Below are 18837 nucleotides of genomic sequence, written 5' to 3' on the forward strand. Positions count from 1 at the left end.
CCAGAACCAGGTGAAGTGCACACAGCTGGAGGAGCAGGCAGAAGCCCCCGAGGATGCTGGGAGACTAAGGGATTAGGAAGAGTGGGGCTTGGGGCCAAGACCAAAACCCACTTCAATAACAAAAAGGATCTGCCTCCTTCTTGCCAACTCTGTTTCACAGAATCCTGGGGCGGGTGGACAGGGACAGCAGCACCACGCTGCAAGGTATTTATGTTCTAGATTTCTCATTTCCATTGGCAGGGACTTCAATGGCTGCAATTGCAAATGGCCTATTATGAAAATTGTATTCCCAGTAAATTTTTATTATGAAGGCTTATATCATCCTTAGAAACCTGCTTTTTAAACACTATTCCATTGCAGGCATGATCATTGCCAAGTGCCCATCTGTTCTGCATTTATCCCCACTCTCCTTTCATTGAGAAGCTCCTGGGGAGCTGTCAGAGGTAGAAGTAGTTATTGCTGCTGTGATGGATAGACAGCGCGCGGTGGAAAACTGTCGAGAACTTCAATTCCTCCTTTGTGGACAAATCATTCGATGCAACTACTTCATTCGTTCAAGCAATACAAACAAAGCTACCGTTTTTCTCCACTTATTGCTTCTGATTTCCTCAGTATATATCCTGTGACTTTTACAATGCACTTCATTGTCATCATTTCTCCAGCCCTGCTGTCACTAAACCCTCTGCTGTACTCAGACCCCTCTAGAGATCATCTCTGATATTTGGGGTCACACTGCCATCTTTGGGTGTCACTTAAACTCGTTATCTGTAACACTCATTCATAGTCCAGTGAGAAGAAGAAAAGGGCACCAGTGAAGGCAAAGACCACAGAAACGGACACAGCCTAAGTGTTCAGAGGTGGAGCTAGGTCACAGCGGAAGGCTAGGTAGAATGGCCTTTGTTTAAACTTCAAGGAGAGGTTAGAAATTATTTAGAGCCTACATTTTTTAGATGAAATAATAAGGCACAGAAAACATGTCAGCATGGTTTGGTTGTGAGCGCCTGAAAACACCAATTCAACTTAGCTTAAACAATGAAGAAAAATATGTTGCCACATAACTTGAGCCTCAACAGTGTGTGAGGACTCAAGGGCTGCTCTTCTTACGCAGTCCTGGCCTGCTGAATCACAAGAGACCTGAGCAAGAAGACGCTCCCTCTTGTCTCGTGCCCATTTCCTAAGCAATCGAGGCCGAGGGGAAGGGCATTTGGGACGGACACAGCTGAAGCCTTGAACTAAGCCGGATGTAGAAGGAATGCTGGAGAGTGAAGACGAAATGCACTGGCCACAATCAACACATCGCTTCCGGAGCTGAGGCTGCTCTCGGTCCTCGCTGTCCTGTCCCGTGTGGAAGGAATTAGGTGTCTTCTTGTACTCTAGTCAGCTCAGCTCCTCTCACTTTACAACCTTTTCTCAGGAGCTTACTTGTCCTTTTTCTAATTACTTTACGCTTCTACAAGAGGCACGGGGTAACGGTGAGCACTGACGCAGACCAGAGCCCCACCACTCTCAGTGCACACGGCCCTTAAGGCATGACAAAACTCACTTGGAATTAGAATAGAGGATGCTGGACTCTGCCTCCCAAATTTGACGGACATCAATCAGTTAATGCATCCCAAGTGTTCAGAAGCTGCATGACAAATCCTCGCTTGCGTGTGTGCTATTAACAAAGGTTGCCTGCTGTCCTGTCTCCAGCTGTCTCTAGAGCACCACCTCCCTCCATGCCACACGACATCAGCATAGCTCTAACTTAGCATGGCACCTCCCAACCCTGAGTAGGCAAAAGAGGGACAAACGCCAAGATGGGCCTATCCCACCAGGTCCTGCACTCCAAGGCCTAAGCAGGCTACCTAAAAGCCAGGAAGCAGGTAAAGGCAGTCTCTCTGACGTCAGGCCTTCCAGAGGCTTTTCCTCAGTTTTTGCTCCCTAGACTCTATCTGTACTTTCAAAACTTTGATCAACATTCTTGCTTTGATTCTATGCATTGTTAAACACCTTTTAACAATCCCCTCTTTTACTGAAATATGCTAATAAATTTATGTTATTCTATAAAAATTATCATGAACAAACAGGACTCCTTGGATTAAATAATGAAGTGACTTTATTTTGTGTCTTGTTGACTTCCTGAGTCTGGCCAAGAACCCCGCTCTCCTGTGGGCCCCATATGGACAGCACAGCAGGGGAAGACAGTGGCTCCGAATCAGACATACTGCTCACATTTCTAGCTCCCTGCCTATGCAATTTACAGTCTCCTTACCTCAATTTCTGTATCTGAAAAGTAGGGAACTCTCCCTTATTGACTTACTATGAAACTTAAATGACTTCCTAACTACAAAACACTTGGTGATGAGCTTGACACAATAGTACTTTCTGGAAAACGTTAGCAGAGCTGACGGCAGTGGTGCCTATAAGGATGTCTTTCTTCTTCATGGTCGTCACACAAGGCCCTGGGCGTCGTCTTTTTACACCCTTGTCATGTGGACCTCATTTCCAAACTTCCAGCCACAGTCCACCCAAGGCACAGCCTCCATGAGATCAACTTGGCCATATTTACCTGACGCCTGTCAGCAGGGAAGATCAGCGGTGGCACTTCCGGTCCTGTCTCTGCTTCTCTTATTGTGCAGAACGCATGACTTCGCCCCCACAGCGCAAGTGTTCCATGAAGACAAGGATGCTAGCTTGTCTTCTTTCATGGCCTCATATTTCTTAGCTCACAGACAGACCGTATCTGTTAGTTTCCAATCGCAAGGGCCTTGGGAAGAGCTGAGAGCTCTAGCTCTAGTTGCTCTTGTATAAGCACAGAGAGAAGAAAAACGTCTCAAACTTCCCATTTTTTCCCATGCTAGGCACCAGCAAAAAAAAGCTGAAAACTTTCAGGTGCTACAAATTAATTGCAAAATGGTAAGAAATTCCAAATCTATCTATACCATTTCGATTTAAAGTCATGCTGCCAAAACATCCTGTTTTATTTAAAAATACAAGATTGATAAGGGCAATAAGTACTCTTGTTTCATTACTAATACACTTAAAAATCAGTAGCAGGGCCTAGAGGGCTGGATCAGTTAGTTAAGAGCATGGACTGCTTTTGCAGAGCTCCTAAGTTTAGTACCATTATTCATATGGCAACCCACAACTGTCTGTATCTCCGCTTTGAGGAGATGTGACACCTTCTAACCTTCATGGGCATCAGACACGGTACACATACATTCATTAAGGCAAGCCCCTCATACACATAAACATAAACATAAATAAATAAAAAGCATACAAAATAATTCTCCTAAGAATTGTAGATGAAGGAGAAAGTTAAAAGGGTGGGACAACTATGTTTTTATTGTCATGTCTAGAGAAAAGCTCTTTCTGTTTCTGAAACACTGCAAGACTTAAAGTATATATGTTCTTTCTTTGATTTCTTGAAGTGTATGAAAAAGTATACCTAGAAACAAAAACATCACCCAGTGATGTCCAAAAGCATATTAATTATATGCAAAATATGGCACTGACTCATAGCTATATGGGTTGCAGTTAGTCACCTGAGGAAGCCAAGTATGGAGCGAAACTGTGGAATCCCAGACTTAATTCCTACAAAACTATCTATCACATAGAGATCATAAATGGACGCACTTCTCTGATGCTGGTAAAGGCTTAAACTACATCTAACGACACTCCTCAAAAATGCTATGCTCTTTGGCTTACTATGCTTAGTCGGTATGATTATTTATGTATTTGTTGTTTGTTTGTTTGTTTGTTTGTTTTTTGAAACTGGGTCTTTCTGTGTAGCCTTGGATGTCCTGAACTCACTTTGTAGACCAGGCTGGCCTCGAACTCATGGCAATCGCCTGCCTCTGCCTCCTGAGTGCTGGAATTAAAGGCATGTACCACCACGCTTGGCTCAATTATTTATATATTTAAAGGTGGTATTTTCCTAAATATTATCCATTGTGAGTTTTTCTACTAGAGTAGCGTTTCATTCATCCATTCATTTTCCTTTTAAAAACAGAATCACATATAGCCCAGACTGGCCCCAAAGTGGTTAACTAGCCAAAGACTATCTTGAAGTCCTGATTTTTCTGCCTTCATCTCCCAAGTGCTAAGATTATAGGTTCATTTCTTTTCGACAGAGATACTCATCCTTAGTTAAGAAAAGGAGAGAAAAAAGAATGAGAGAAAACCAAAGCAAAGCTACATGTCTTACTTGGACTGTGCGAGGCAGCCTGGTGCGATCACATTCTGGTTTTCCTCCGGAGCCTGGACAGCGGTGAGTTCTACCATGTTGACTGCCACGTCGTTGGTGTGGCCTGGGAGCTGTGGAAGCACGGATATGATCTTCTCTACTAAGTTGTCTCCATGGTGTCCAACTGCTCCTGTTTAACCACACATGCAGATGTAAACTCAGAGTGAAGAAAGACGCTAGCTCGATGCATGCTTCGTAAAGCCCCTTCTACCAAAAGTGACAGACACTTAGTAACACCAATTTGGAATTTGGCTGTTTTCACATAAATCATCTTCCCAATTACCTAGCCAACGTGTGCCCCGTGGAGCGAATGTAATGTTCCAAAGACAGGCTTCTCACCTGCTTTGGATACTGCTGTGCCTGCAGCAACTAGTACAGGGAGTGGGCGCAGCAGCAGCAGCAGCAGCATGTAGTGGACCAGTGAGCTGCTGTCACAGGTGTGCTGACCTGTAGTGGGCCAGTGAGCTGCTGTCACAGGTGTGCTGACCTGAAATTCTGAAGCTGGATTCTATTTTTATTTTGAGGATGAGTGCACAATGACCAGGAAAAGCTTGGGGGACCGGGAAGAGTAATACATTTTCCTGCCACTACAAGCTTATTTCTGTACTGACAAACATGCACTTATTCCAGTTTTCCTGGTACCCACCAGCTCCAACAGAAAGCAGCCTCTCACCAAACACTATTGAGGAAAGGGCAGAGTAAGTGGACACGTGGTATCGGCCTACAACCAAACAACATTGGCCGCATTTATTTTATACTTTCTATACACTAAGCATTGCTCCAAGATCTCTAGTTATTCTTATCACCTCCAGGGATAATGGACGAACGATGGGCTGAGGACGTAGCGTAACTGGTAGATACTTGCCTAACATGCATGAAGCCCTGCTGATTTCCTGCACCACAGACAACTGAGTGATGGTGACCCATGCCTGTAATCCTAGTACTTGGGAGGTGGAGGCAGGACATTCGTAAGGTCAAGATCATATTCGGTGCACAGTGAGTCTGAGACCAGTCTGCACTCCATAAGCAAGAGCCTGTCTGAACATTAATAGTAAAATTATAGTAATAAATATACTCTAGCTAAAATTCAAGATATGATTCAATTCAATGCCTTTTCTATGAAATGAAGTCTTATCTCTAAAATCTATCACTGTTTGGGAAGCATCACTCCAACCATTGATGGGACTTGACACGGTTGCATGCCTGGTTCACTTCCAGTCTGCTCACATGTTGCTTCCCAATGCCTCTCTGTCTCTCTGGGTTATGCCATGTCATATGAATGGCACAGAAGAACTATTTAGGAAGGCCAAATCAGGAATCCAAGAAATCATCATCATTACCTTCAGCATCCTCACCCGCTGCAGCAACTAGTACATACCCAGAGCTCCTGATGGACCATGTACCAAATTCCAGGCCATGAATTTATAATGTATGATTAATTGTAGCAATAAATCTTTATGTGTGGATTATTATGCTCATTCACACAGTAAAGATTCCATTTAAATCACCTGATTAAGATCCAGTAAACTGCTGGGCGGTGGTGGCACACGCGTTTAATCCCAGCACTCAGGAGGCAGAGGCAGGAGGATCTCTGTGAGTTCCAGGCTAGCCTGGTCTACAGAGTGAGTTCCAGGACAGTCAAGCCTGCACAGAGAAACCCTGTCTTGAAAAAACAGGGAGAGAGGGAGAGAGGGAGAGATGGGGGAGAGAGAGAGAGAGAGAGAGAGAGAGAGAGAGAGAGAGAGAGAGAGAGATCTAGTAAACAATGTACTTACTCATTATAAAGTGTAATGGCTGTTCTTTATTGTCAATGATTGCATCCAAAATTAACTAAACTCCAAAAATGGAGGGCACACCTGTGAGGGCTTAATTTGAAGTAGGTAGATCAAAGATCCAGATCTTTGAAATACTAGACATATGCCTTTAATTCTGATCTTGAGGTGAAAAGACACACATCTAATCTGGGCCACATCTTTTGCTGGAAACCTTCTAAGGGCATAGAAGAAAGAAGCGCTTGCTTTTTGCCAGCTTCCTTCACCTTGTAGCAAGTCCTTTCCCTCACTGGCATCACTTCAGGATTCCAGCATATACTGAAGACCAGCTGAGACATAAAGCCTTGTGGACTTCTGTGTTATTGGACTTTCTGTTCATAGGCAGCCATTGTTGGACTGGCTGGACCAAGGCCTGTGAATCACTCTAATAAATTCCTTTTCTATACATAGAAACATATTCACTCTGTAAGCTCTGTTACTCTAGAGAACCCTGACTAACACACAAATCAATAACTCAAGCCAGGTGACTAGGTTGAGGAAAAAGCAACCCTCAGGCCCCACAAGAGGGAGCCGAGGCAGACCTGGTGTGAGTGCCTCTGGTAATTTCTGATGTTAAAGTAGAGCAATCTTACTTTCATAGTGTTTTGGCTATCTGTATTTGGCAGCCTTGAAGAAAATATCTTTCCTATCTTAGTGAGTCTAAAATTCTGAATGTAACATATATATAATTCCTAATTGTTTCATGGTTCTTCTTGCTGGAGGTAGTTTATTGTATATATGTGTAATAAATAAATATATATGTAAAAATATTTAATTAAAAAAATTTTAAAGAAGAGTGACCTTTAAAAAAAGAAGAAGAAGAAGAGTGATTTTGTGCTGCCAGAAAATTACCCTTCATTAGGAAAATAACCACATCTTACACATGCTTTCTGTGCTTTCTAGAGTTCACAGCACGCAGACTAGCAACTGCTTGCTGAATATCGAGGGCATGTCTAGAGACTAAAGGAGTCCCCTCTACCCAGAGCAGGGTCAGACGCGAAAATGAATTGTATCAGATGTCTTTCTTTCTCCGTCAATTCCCACTAAGTTCTTTGACTCCAATACTCAAATTCTGATCTCTTCCCCCAAGTTTTTTTTCTTTTCTCTCACCCATAGTTCTTCACCACAAACAAGTGTCTGTATACCTGCAAGGGTGGCATCTGGCTGCTCCTCGTTGCCCCATCCTATCCCAAACACGGAGAGCTTCAGAAAGCTGCATTTCATAAAATTCCCTGCATGTTGAAACTGATGGTAAACCCTCAAAATGGGGTGAGTCGACGTGTAAAGTGGCTGCTATTTTCATATAACCAAAGCAGCATTTGTTCTATGAAAATATTATCGATGAACATCCCATATGCACAAAGGAGAGAATTACTTTTCTTTAAACTTTTGCTTTATATATATGATCTTATTATGTAGCCCAGGCTAGCCTGGAGCTAACACTCCTGTCTCAACCTCTCAAGTACTCGGAGAGTAAGCACATGGCAAAGCCTCTCGCCCATGGGAATAGTTTCGCTTTGTTTTTCAACCTGTGATATATATGTTGAAGCAAGTCTCCAAATCATATTTTAATTCTCTTCTAGAACTTCTAAACTTTCTATGATAAGTATATTGCTTTTCAATAATAATTAAAAGTGCAATTCTCTCTCGCTCATCTTCCCATGCTTGCTCCCTCTCTCTTTCTCTCTTGCATGTGCATACACTTATTCTCAAATAACTTCCAGTATTCTATATGCTTTTGACCCTCAGAGCTTATCAACTGTCTCTTAAAGTCAAGAAACTCTCTCTTAGTCATCACTGTCTCACTCGCAGCTGCAACAGTGCAGAACAAAGTGGACACCAAATAAATTTTTACTGAAAAAAAAAATAAGGTGATACCATTTTCAACAAGGTGATGGCAAAATGATAAGAAACCTGTCTAGGATGACACGTACAAATAATTCCAGACCTTGGAGATGGAGGCAGGAAGATCAGAGTTCAAGGTGATTTAAGTTACATAACAACTTCAAGTCCATATGAGACCCTGCTCAAAAGGAGTCATAAACAATTTTTCTTTTTTGAAACTTCCAATTTCACATATAAGTACATAACTCATCTAATGGTAAATTATCAATACTAGCCTCCAAAATATTACTGGTCTATCATAGAAAATGTATGTAAATTAACATCTAAAACAAATATTGGAAGTATATTTCCTTTTGCTCTCTATGTAAAAAAAAACCATAGAAAATACTACTCAGCTATTAAAAACAAGTTATTCCAGAAATTTGTGGACAAATGGATTGATCTAGAAATTATCATAATGAGTGAGTTCACCCAGAAGCAAAAAGAGACAAACAGTATATGCTCACTTATATCAAAACACTAGTCCAAGGGATACGTCCCATGAAAAACTTTACTTACCAAGAAAGTGGGTCAGAGGAGAGGGCATCCTATTGAGACTTTAGGCGAGACTAGCATGGAAGAATGGGGAAATAGTAGGACCCACAGGGTCCTGGAAACCTACAAGAAGAACTTTATGACAGGCAGATCTGGGTCCTGGGGTCCTCCTCAAACTAAGGCACCAGCCAAGGAGAATATAGGCAGTAAACTTCGAACCCCTACCAAGACCTAGCCAACGAACATGATATTCTCCACCGTTGAGTGGAGAGTGAGATCTGACTCTCACACGAACTCTGGTGCCCCTTTTCTGACCACGTCCCCTGGATGGGGAGGCCTGGTGGCACTCAGAGCAAGGATAGCAAGTTACCAAGAAGATACTCGATATTCTAAGAGCATATATAGGGGGAGGAGGTCTCCCTCAATCACAGACATAGGGGAGGGGAGAAGGGGGGAAGTGGGAGGGAGGGAAGAATGGGAGGAAATAGGGGAAGGGCTAACAATCGAGATGTAATATGAACAAATTAATAAAAAAAAAAGGTAAAAAAAAATACCCATAGAGTAATTTAAATTGAAATCCAAATCAGTAAATTCATTTCAATAATCACCAAATCATTTCTCGATATTTAGAAGTTTTTGAGGGGACTGTATTTTTTAAAATGTATTATAATTTGTTCAGATTACACCCTGATTGTTATCCCCTTGATTGTATCTTTCCATTCCTGCCCTCTCTCCCCCTTCTGCCCTATTGCCCTCCCCTAGACCTCTGACAGGTCTCATCCAGGTAGCCTGCTTCCCCTTCCTCCCTGTGCCCTCCTGGACTCCCCACTAAGGGGAAGTGATCAAATCGGAGACACCAGGGCTCATGTCACAGGCAGTCCCCGCTCCCCTCACCACTGAGGAGAATGAGCAGTCCAGAGGCTACATCTGAACAGGGGGTCTAGGTTCACTGCACGCATTCTCCTTGGTTGGTACAGCAGCTTGTACGGCCCCCTCGGGGCCCAGATCTGCTGGCCTTGATGGCCTCCTTGTGGGGCTCCTGAATGCGCTGGGTCCTTCTATCCCCCCATTCTCCCATACCACTGTCAGCACTCCACCCGGAGCCTGGCTGGATCTTTACAAGTTTTTTTAGCATAACCTTTTGTTGGCTGCAGCTCTCACTAGCTATATACCAATCTAAGCCACTATTTAATTTACAAAACCTCAACAAATTCTGGAGCCATTTCTTCCTTACGTTAACAGGCAAGACCTCCCCAGTTCCCCAAGCTTGTTGCATCAAAAAGGACAAATCAGGAAAATGTTTGAGCGCTGTATCTAAGTATGTTCCTGGATGCTGGGGTCTAGGCCAAATACCAAATGGACCCATGCCAATAATGCCACCAACGCTGCTACCTACTTCAAATCCTCATCACTCAGGGTCACTCAGGAGAAAAGGCAAACACTGCACTTCCACAACACTAATGCACCACGCCCACTCCATTTTGGTACTCTTAACACCTCTAGGAGCCACATCTACACCAAAACAGCCACAGGACACTATTCACTGATGGTCTCAGGAGGTAGAAACTTCTTTTTATTCAGTAGTGCAGAACATTTTAACATTTAAACAATATAACTTACAATACAGACTTTTATGAACCAAAAACAGCTTTATATTATTGATATAGGATATCACTATAGAATACTATATTCAAACATCTTTGCAGCAAATGAAACTTGAAGCTGATCATATGCAATTTAATTTGGGTGATTACCCAAAAGATACCGAATAAAAACAATCTAAATTGCAATCTACCCTACAAAGTCTACTTGAGCTTGTCTAAAGGAAAGCATGTCATAATTTTATAATGGAAAACTGACTCCTGCAGGGTGTAGAAATTTCTTGGTTTATTCTATGCCAAAAGGAGATTAATTTCAGATAGGAACACCAATCAGTCTTGGGTCCACACAGCAGAGGACAGGCAAGCACAGCATGTCCCATAGCATAATCTCTTCTCCTGCTCTGTCTTCACCACCTCACCAGGCTGTTGCTATTCCACCTGCCATCTCTTACAGATGGCCTTGCCCTCTTGGGAGATCTCTTCTCCAATTGTAGGGACTCATTCTTTAGGGAGATGGAAACATCTACGGCCTCCTCACAGCATCAGTGACAAGCCAAAGCATGGTTCCACCGAAGCCCAACTTGAGGAACCCATGAGTTTGTTGGGGTTCCTTATAGAGGATGAGTGAGGGTTAATGAGAGGAGCATGAGAGACCCCAAAACTACCCCACCACCAAAACTCTCGCTCCAGTGCAGATGATGCCTTGCCCACAGATACCCAGATGCAACGCTTACCCACGTCAGTAAACCTTCTACAGACTATGCATTCTAGACCTCCTAAGACCCCTTGCAGTGAGGGCAGGTTTACATATAACAGGCCAGGAGGTGCCTTTATTCCATTCATCCCCCCAGTCACTCAACAAACGCTTATTTCCAAGCTAGTGGTACTTGTAATCCCAATACTCAAGAGGCAGAGGCAGCAAAGTAAAGACAAGCATTAGCAACATGGTGAGTTCAAAGGCAGTGGGAGCTACTTAGTGAGATCCTGTCTCAAAAAGCCAAGGCCTAGAGATGCAGCTTAGAAGTAGAGCATTAGCCTAGCATGCAACAGGCTCTAAAATACATCCCATCAGTGAACAGATGCATAAATATTGACTGCATATTGTTTTCAATTAATTCTTACAACCACTAGTAAATACATAGTAAAGGAAAATACACACACACACACACACACACACACACACACACACACACGTTTCCTTTCCATTCTCATGAAAGGAAAAGACAAAAAGCAACAACCAATTCTTAGCTCTGGATAGTGGTCAAAATTCTGTTGCACAACCAGGGGTTAAAGAAAGCAGTCAGGGAAGTGAGAAAGACAGTCAGACGCCTAACTGAGCAAACGTTCCATGACTGGGACAAGGTTGGAGTGGCTGAGGTACTGTGTGAGAGGAGATAACCCAGGGAGGTCATGTGTGACCTTGAACACTGCTAGTTAGTTTTTGTCAACTTCACACAAGCTACGCCTATCTGGGAAGAGGAAATCTCAGTTAAGTAATAGCCTCCATTGGGCTGTCCTATGAGCATTTGTGTGGGGATTCCCATGATTGACGATTGATAAGAAGGACGTAGCCCACTGCAGCCAGTGCCATCCCTGGGTAAGTGGTCCTGGGTTGTACAAAAAAGCAAGTCCAGTAAGAGCGTTACTCCATGGTCTCTGTTGCAGGCTCCTGCTTGAGTTCCTGTACTGACCTCCCTCAGTAATGGACTGTTCCCTGGAAGCCTAAGCCAAATATACCCTTTCCCCACCAAGTTGCCTTTGGTCATGATGTTTACTATAGCAACTGAAATCAAACAAGAACACAGGAATACAATGATGGGAGGGCACAGCAAAAACACAAAAACAAAACAAAACAAAAACAAAACAAAAAAACTCCCAGCATGCTGGATTTATGGCTGATAAGATGACAGAGTAAAATCATTGAGTGCTTATCTCTTTTGTACTTTTTACCTTTCTTTCTTTCTTTTCTTTCTTTCTTTTCTTTCTTTCTTTCTCTCTCAGGGTTTTTATGTATAGCCTTGGTTGGTCTGGACTCTCTTTGTAGACCAGGCTGGCCTTGAACTCACTTACCTCTGCCTCCCGAGTGCTAGGATTAAAGGCGTGCACCACCATCCCCTGCGTACTTTTTACTTTTTAATTGCAAGTGTGCCAGTATGTTTGCTGAAGTGCTCACCCTTGTGTGCTTGTGGAAGGCAGAGGTGGACAATGCATATCTTTCTCTATGGCTAGCCATCTTTTTGTTTTTGTTTTATTTTTTTGTTTTTTTTGTTTTTGGAGACAGTCTCTTAATGATCCCGGCCCTCACTGATTGGCTAGATCTGCCTCTCTATGCCAACAGCCATCACCACTGGCCAGCACTGCAGTTCCGGATGCATGCTCTCACCCGCGGCTTTTACACGTGTTCTTAGGATCCCAGGTGCCCATGCCTGTGTAGCAAGCACTTTGCCCACTGAGCCCCCTCCCTTCCCCTAAGCGCCGCTTCTACTCTTTGCTTTACACTATGGCAGTGAACGCTATCCTGAGGTTCACAGAGAAAAGGGAAGTGCCATGACTCATCCATGGACTTGGCAACACAGAAGTCACAGGGGAAGCCAGGATCTCAGAAGCTTCGAAAAATAAAAACCTAACAGAATAGAAGTCAAGAAAAAAGAAAAAACTGACGGAGGTGATTGTGGGAATGGCACGTGCAGACAGCTCTCAAGTGCACTACAGCATGAAGCCAAATAAAATGGAATTGAAGTCGGACGATCATGAGGAATCAAGAAAGGATACGCTCCGTTCTGCCTGTGTGCCAAAGACGAAAAGCTGGACAAGTAGTGGAAATGATCTCATAGGATGCTCAGCAGGAGTCAGTCCTGAGCCGTGACAGGAGACGGCGCTGAGCTAGTCTACAAGGTAAAACTGTTAGGAGGGACAGAGTGTTCCTTTTTAATAGGAAGGAAAGAGAAAAATGTACACAGTGTGTAGAGATTTGGCGATGGGGAGCGATGGAAACTTTCTGCTAACTTATGTGTTCTGTTTTGTGCGATTCTGTCCTCTGGCATACCATGGCCACTGCTGCCCTCTTGAACTATGACTACCGTCAGCACACCCTTGAAAGATTCGCCCACCAGCATTCCCTCAGAACCACCATAGTTTACTCTCTATTTCATGACCTTAAAATTCATCTAATTAGGATAAATTTCAAATATACTCCTTACTGGTTTTTTATAATGTCACTCAACTTTTTTTCTAGCCCATAAAGGGAATGCTTACTGATACCAGTTTTCTGATTCTTCTCACTGATCTCGAGTAACTAGAACATTCTATTATTAGATTATATCTACTTAACTATAGAACAATGCTCACATCATGTAACAGAAAACATTTTTTTCTTCACCTATTTTAAGAGGTGCCCCTTGCATGCCTAAATAATTAATACATTGTTACAAATCAAAGTTGTTATACAAACTTCAGCACAAGGAGAGCTAAGAATAAATCAATACACATTTGAAAATATTTTCTACCATTCTTTTGTCCATCTTCCTACAGGTAACTTCAGTTTCACTTTTTTAAAAAACTGCATTTACCTATTCATTTGCATATGTGGGGGGGGGGGTGCATGTGCAAGCCACAGGGTATGTGTGGAGATCAGAGGACAAGTGGAGGAAGTCACTTCTCTCCTCCCACCATGTGGGGTTCAGGGAACAAGCTAAGGTCATGCCCTGGCCTAGTGGTTCTGTAATCAAGCAGGCTGAGCAAACCATGTGGATCAAGCCAATAAGCAGCACGGCTTCATGGCCTCTGCATCTGCTCCTGCCTCCAGGTTCCTGCCGTGTTTGCGTTCCTGTCCTGACTTCCTTTGATGATGGATTATGGTGTGGACACGTACACCAAATTAACCCTCTCCTCCCATGCTGTTTTTGGCCATGGGTTTCATTATAGCAATAGAAACCCTAAGACAACTGGTATCTGGAAATTTCTAAGAATCTCAGGTGGTGGCAATTTCCTCCATGTCAAGGTCATCTCATTTTTTCCAGTCTCTTGGACCACGGACAGTTGTTTTGTAAAAGCAATGCCTGCTAAAGCCATATTTGCCCAGTTAGAGCATTTAACAAATTATATTGAACTTTGTCTATAACCACCCCTCCACCAGACAAAACTAAACGCCAGATACTGTCAAAGTAGAAACTGGTTCATTTAGTTCATCTTTATATTGTCAACCTCAATATGAGGCCAATGAGGTATATGCTGAAATCAATGAAAAGTTAGCTGGTAGAGTGAAGATGAAAAACGACTAGAAATCCTCCCACTTACCTGTGAGATCCAAGGTTCTATCCACAAAGACCACGGAAGCCCTGCCTGTAGCAGTCTTCCTCCTGGTCTTGGCAGGGGCATAATTTGCCAGATCCGTAGCGATGACCCGACTGAGGGAACCCACAGCGAAACACTCCTCTCGTACCCCTAGATGCTCGCACAGAGAACTGAGGCCAGACACGAGGCATCTGGTGTACAGCAGCAGCTCTGGGGTCAGCGCAGTGGCATCCACCTCAGCCAAGCTGTTCAGCCTCTTCTTGTCGGGTCTGGCACTATTAAGGAGATGTACATCGCGAGGTAGCAGTGGGAAAAGGGTAGCAAAGGCCGGAGTAAAGGCAAGGTGGGGAGCAGCAGGGGCGAGCAACAACGGGACATGCAGCACCTCGGCCGTGTAGTTCACGTTACCCATCCACTCACACAACTTCTCCTCTAGCTGTTCGAACACCGGCTGCTGCCCCTCTAGCTCGGCCGCTGCCGCCGCTGGTACATGGTTAGCAGTGAGGTGGACTGCGTGGCTCACGGCTGTGACCACCACACAGTACTGAAAGTGACTGCGGCGAATGATAGCTCGTAGCGTGTCGACTACTCGGTCTTTCAAGAGGCAGCTCAACACGAACACAGCCCGGGGCTGCTCAGCTCCACCTCCAATTGCATGGGGTTCAAATTCCCTCAGGTTGCACGCAGGACCCTTAACGGCCTCCAGAAGCTTGCTTGATCCGCAGCTCCAGTGCAGGCTCTCTGCGCAGGCGGCGTCCATGTAGACCACCGACCACTTCACTTTGGCCAGCACCTGCTCCCAGCCTTGCTGGGCAAAAGACATTACGCCCGCGGCGCTCATGGTTCGGGACACGCAGGCTGGCGGGGAAATTAGCCGGCTGATGGGCAGGAACTTCGGTCAGAACTCAGGGCTTCCGGGTGCGGAGCAACTAAAGACTTTGACAGTCAACACAGTCCACGTGGGCCTGTCTCTGACGTTCTCGTGTGCGCGCGCGCGGTGATGATGTAAAGGGTGCTGATTGGCTGATCAAGCGCACGGGCTGACGGGAGGAACTTCTAGTCTGGGCGTGGAAGTGGGCTGGGCTTAGAGGTTCAGTTGTCCTAAAAAGTTTAGTTTTTAGCATTGTAGGTTCAGTTGCCTACAATGCAAGCCCAGGACAGACAGGACTTACACAGAGAAACTCTGTCTCCAAAAACCAAAAGAAAGAAAGAAAAAATCATTCTCAAAAATAATAAAACCTAGCCTGAAGTTTAATATCCTCAGCCCAGGCACTTTCCCAAGAGCCGCCAGAGAAAATAGAAATAACTACTGCTACATAATAGTTGGTCATGTATAGGTTATCTTTTGTGTTAAAGCACAAAGCTTCGTGAAATACTTATTGGGACCAGCAAGATGGCTCAGAGAGTAAAGGTGCTTGCAAAGCAAGCCGGATAGCCTGAGTTCGACCCTTAGGCCTCAATATAGAAAAATAGAAAGGACTCCCAGAAAGTTTGCTATGAAAAGTGCACAATCCCCTGCCCTACACACACACACACACACACACACACACACACACACACACGGCTTCCTTTTGGTTTCCTTCACAGCTACTGAGGTTTAGCAAACAGGAAGAGAATCAGACTGAGGAATAAATATCCTGATCTCAGTTCGGAGCCTGTTTTTATTTCATTGTAGAAGCATGCATAAGATAAAAATTTACTGTTTTAATCGTGTGTGTGTGTGTGTGTGTGTGTGTGTGTGTGTGTGTTTGGAGAAAAGATCTCACTATATAGCCCTGGCTGACCTGGAACCCACTGTATGAACCAGGCTGGCTGCAAGCTTGCAGATATCTACCTGCCTCTGTCTCCCAAATGCTGCCTCCCAAAGGCCTGTGTCACTGTACTTTGTCTCTTAGCATCCTGTTATATCATTGTCTAATCATTAGAGCTAAGCACTTCTTTTCAGTACTTCTCAAGAGTCAATATCTTAATGTATATTGTTATTATTTGAGATGGGGGTCTTACTATGTTGTCCCTGCTGATAGCTTATGAGCCTGAGTGAACCACTAGCCTCAGCTTCCAAAATGCCTGGGAACACGGGTACCCACTACTGGGGCCAGGTGAGTATCATCATCATCATCATCATTATCATCATTGCAAAGAATAAACCGCAAAGAATAAACTAGAAAACAGGGATACTTGGGGTAAACGTGATCGTGCAGTGCGATGAGATCATAATATAGGAAATGGAAGGTGGGACACAAAATAGTCAAATTACTTATCTAAGAAGTGTCCCACGGCAAATGGAGATATAAAAACACCTTAACCAAAGAAGTAAATACGTACAAGGAGTTCAGCTTGAGGGGGTGGGACGAGGCCTTTAAAGGGTTGTTATTCCTGATTTATAAGCTTCTCTGATTATAGAAATCATTTTCAAAGCTTAGCTCAAGTGCTACCTCCACCACACAGGCACTTGTAGTGCATCCGCCATCATCCAGCAGGTCTTTGGTTTAGTCTAAACAATATGGTGAAAGACCAACTTCTTCCAGGCTGGTGGGAAAAACAATCCACTCTGCAAAAGACAACCAACACTCGTGAAACCATGAGATTTTATTAGAGATGCACAAGATGACGCAAACAGCGACAACCACAGTGACTGCCGATGGTACTCCCAAGCGGACAGTGAACCCTCTTCCGGTGTCTTCTGTCAAAGGCCAAGATACTGTGCACCACGCAACAGATGAAAGGGAAAGCTCAGACGAGGGCAGATTGGCCTAGTGAAGAGACTAAGGAAATTGGCGATGTCGAATCACCCATGCTGATCACACCCAATAGAAGCAGCCTCTGGTCTAAATCAGTTATTAGCTCTCCTGCTCCTCGCATCCCCAAGCCTGGTGATGTCATCTGCAACGCTCAGCTCACCCACATTCTGGCCCTCTCTCCACCCCCAAGTGCAGACAGTGCAATTAACCACTGAGCCATCTTTCCAGCCCCTACTACCGCCTAATCTTTTTTTTTCCAAGACAGGGTTTCTCTGTGTAGCCTTGGCTGTCCTGGACTCACTTTGTAGACCAGGCTGGCCTCGAACTCACAGGGATCCTCCTGCCTCTGCCTCTCAAGTGCTGGGATTAAAGGTTTGCGCCACCACGCCCCGGCTTCTACAGCCTAATCTTATGGAGGCATTTTCTCAACTCCCTCCACTCAGATGGCTAGCTTGTGTCAGACTGACATGAAACTGTCCAGCTACAGGGTCTCTCTATATAGCCCCTTGACTATATAGAGTTGACCTCGGACTCACGGAGAGCTGCCTGTTTCTGCCTGCCAAGTGCTGGAACCAAAGGCGTGTGCTACTATGCCCGGTGCTAATGTGTTTTTAAACAAAGAGGCTGCATCCTTTATATATTTTAAAGTTTCTTTTGTTGGCTGTTAAAATGTCGACGAATGACTAAATGAAAAACCGGCATACAAGTATGACTCTGTGTCAAGTAAATAAGTGAGAAGTGATGGCTTTCCCGGAGGCAGAGTTTCTCTTTATAGCTTTGGCTATCTTGGATTTGCTTTGTAGACCAAGCTGGCCTCACAATGATCCACCTGCCTCTGCCTCCCAAATGCTAGGAGTAAAGGCTTGCGCCACCACGCCCCGCTGGGCTTCAGGATTTTAAAATAAAGTAATAGTGAAGAGAGAGAAACATCTAGGACAGAAAAGAACAATAGTGTAGCAAAGGGAATGGGGGATTGGAAGGAAGGTTGGGGGAAGGGAACTTCAAAGAACAGAAGCCAGAGCAAAAGCCACTCGGAAAGGCAAAGCATTAATCCTTGGGTTGGGGAGGGGAGGGAGGGGGAGGAGCCGATCGTGGTGCGCACGCGCAACGCGTCCCAGGTGCCGGCCGCCGGGGAAGCCAAGCCACCTAGAGACGCCGCGCCGCTTGGCTGCCGCCGCGCATGCGCAGGCGGACCAGCGGCTAAGTCTTCATGGTCGCAGCCTCCTCCGCCGAAGTTGGCTGGGGATCTGAGTCTCGCGCTCTCTCCGTTCGCTTTACCGGCGGGTTCGCTTTCCCTTCTCGCGCCCCGGACGTCGAGGCTGGGGAAGGGGTTGAAAGGAGCTGTTGATCGCCGCCTTTAACTTGAGCGTGGGGCGGCCATGTCGGCCGGCGAGGTCGAGCGCCTGGTGGAGCTGAGCGGCGGGACCGGAGGGGATGAGGAGGAAGAGTGGCTGTATGGCGGTACGGAACTTCCTGTCTGTCTCCGGGGTTCTCTGTGGCCTTCCTCCCTGCCTCGCAAGGCCGGGGCGTCCGGGACCTCTCGTCCTAACCCTGGCCGGCCTCAGTTAGGCCGAGCGCGGCCTGCTCCTCTCTCGGCCTTCGCCCAGACCCGCAGCCGCTCACCGCGCGGTGGACGCGGGCCAAGGAGGCCGGGCAGCCCGGCTTCGCCCTCCTCCTCCCCACCTTCCCGGCCTCCTCGCTTCTGCGCTCTCTATTCGTGCCCTTTCTGTCGCTCCTGGGCTGCTTCTGGGTGTCTCTTGCTCGGTGGCTGTTGGGTGCCCCTC

At 45.2% G+C, this 18837-nt stretch overlaps 2 protein-coding genes across 9 annotated transcripts in view; one reads left to right on the forward strand and one right to left on the reverse strand.

The window, feature by feature from the left end:
* Window positions 1–15301, reverse strand: part of SCFD2 (sec1 family domain containing 2) — a 315820-nt gene extending 300519 nt beyond the window's left edge. The window contains 2 exon segments of the mRNA XM_084759717.1: window positions 4190–4358; window positions 14316–15301. Of these exon segments, the coding sequence (XP_084615843.1) occupies window positions 4190–4358; window positions 14316–15153 (1007 nt within the window). The 5' untranslated portion in view covers window positions 15154–15301.
* Window positions 15302–18211: 2910 nt separating this feature from the next.
* Window positions 18212–18837, forward strand: part of FIP1L1 (factor interacting with PAPOLA and CPSF1) — a 62426-nt gene continuing 61800 nt past the window's right edge. For 6 of the 8 annotated variants that reach the window (XM_084759722.1, XM_084759723.1, XM_084759720.1 and 3 more), the window contains exon 1: window positions 18213–18514. In XM_084759722.1, coding sequence (XP_084615848.1) covers window positions 18433–18514 — 82 coding nt within the window. In that variant the 5' untranslated portion in view covers window positions 18213–18432. Of the gene's footprint in view, window positions 18515–18837 lie in introns of all 8 variants that reach the window. The other 2 variants (XM_084759718.1, XM_084759719.1) reach the window with 1 other exon arrangement.

Source organism: Acomys minous (assembly GCF_964271855.1).
Source record: "Acomys minous genome assembly, chromosome: 15".
Lineage (NCBI taxonomy): Eukaryota > Metazoa > Chordata > Mammalia > Rodentia > Muridae > Acomys > Acomys minous.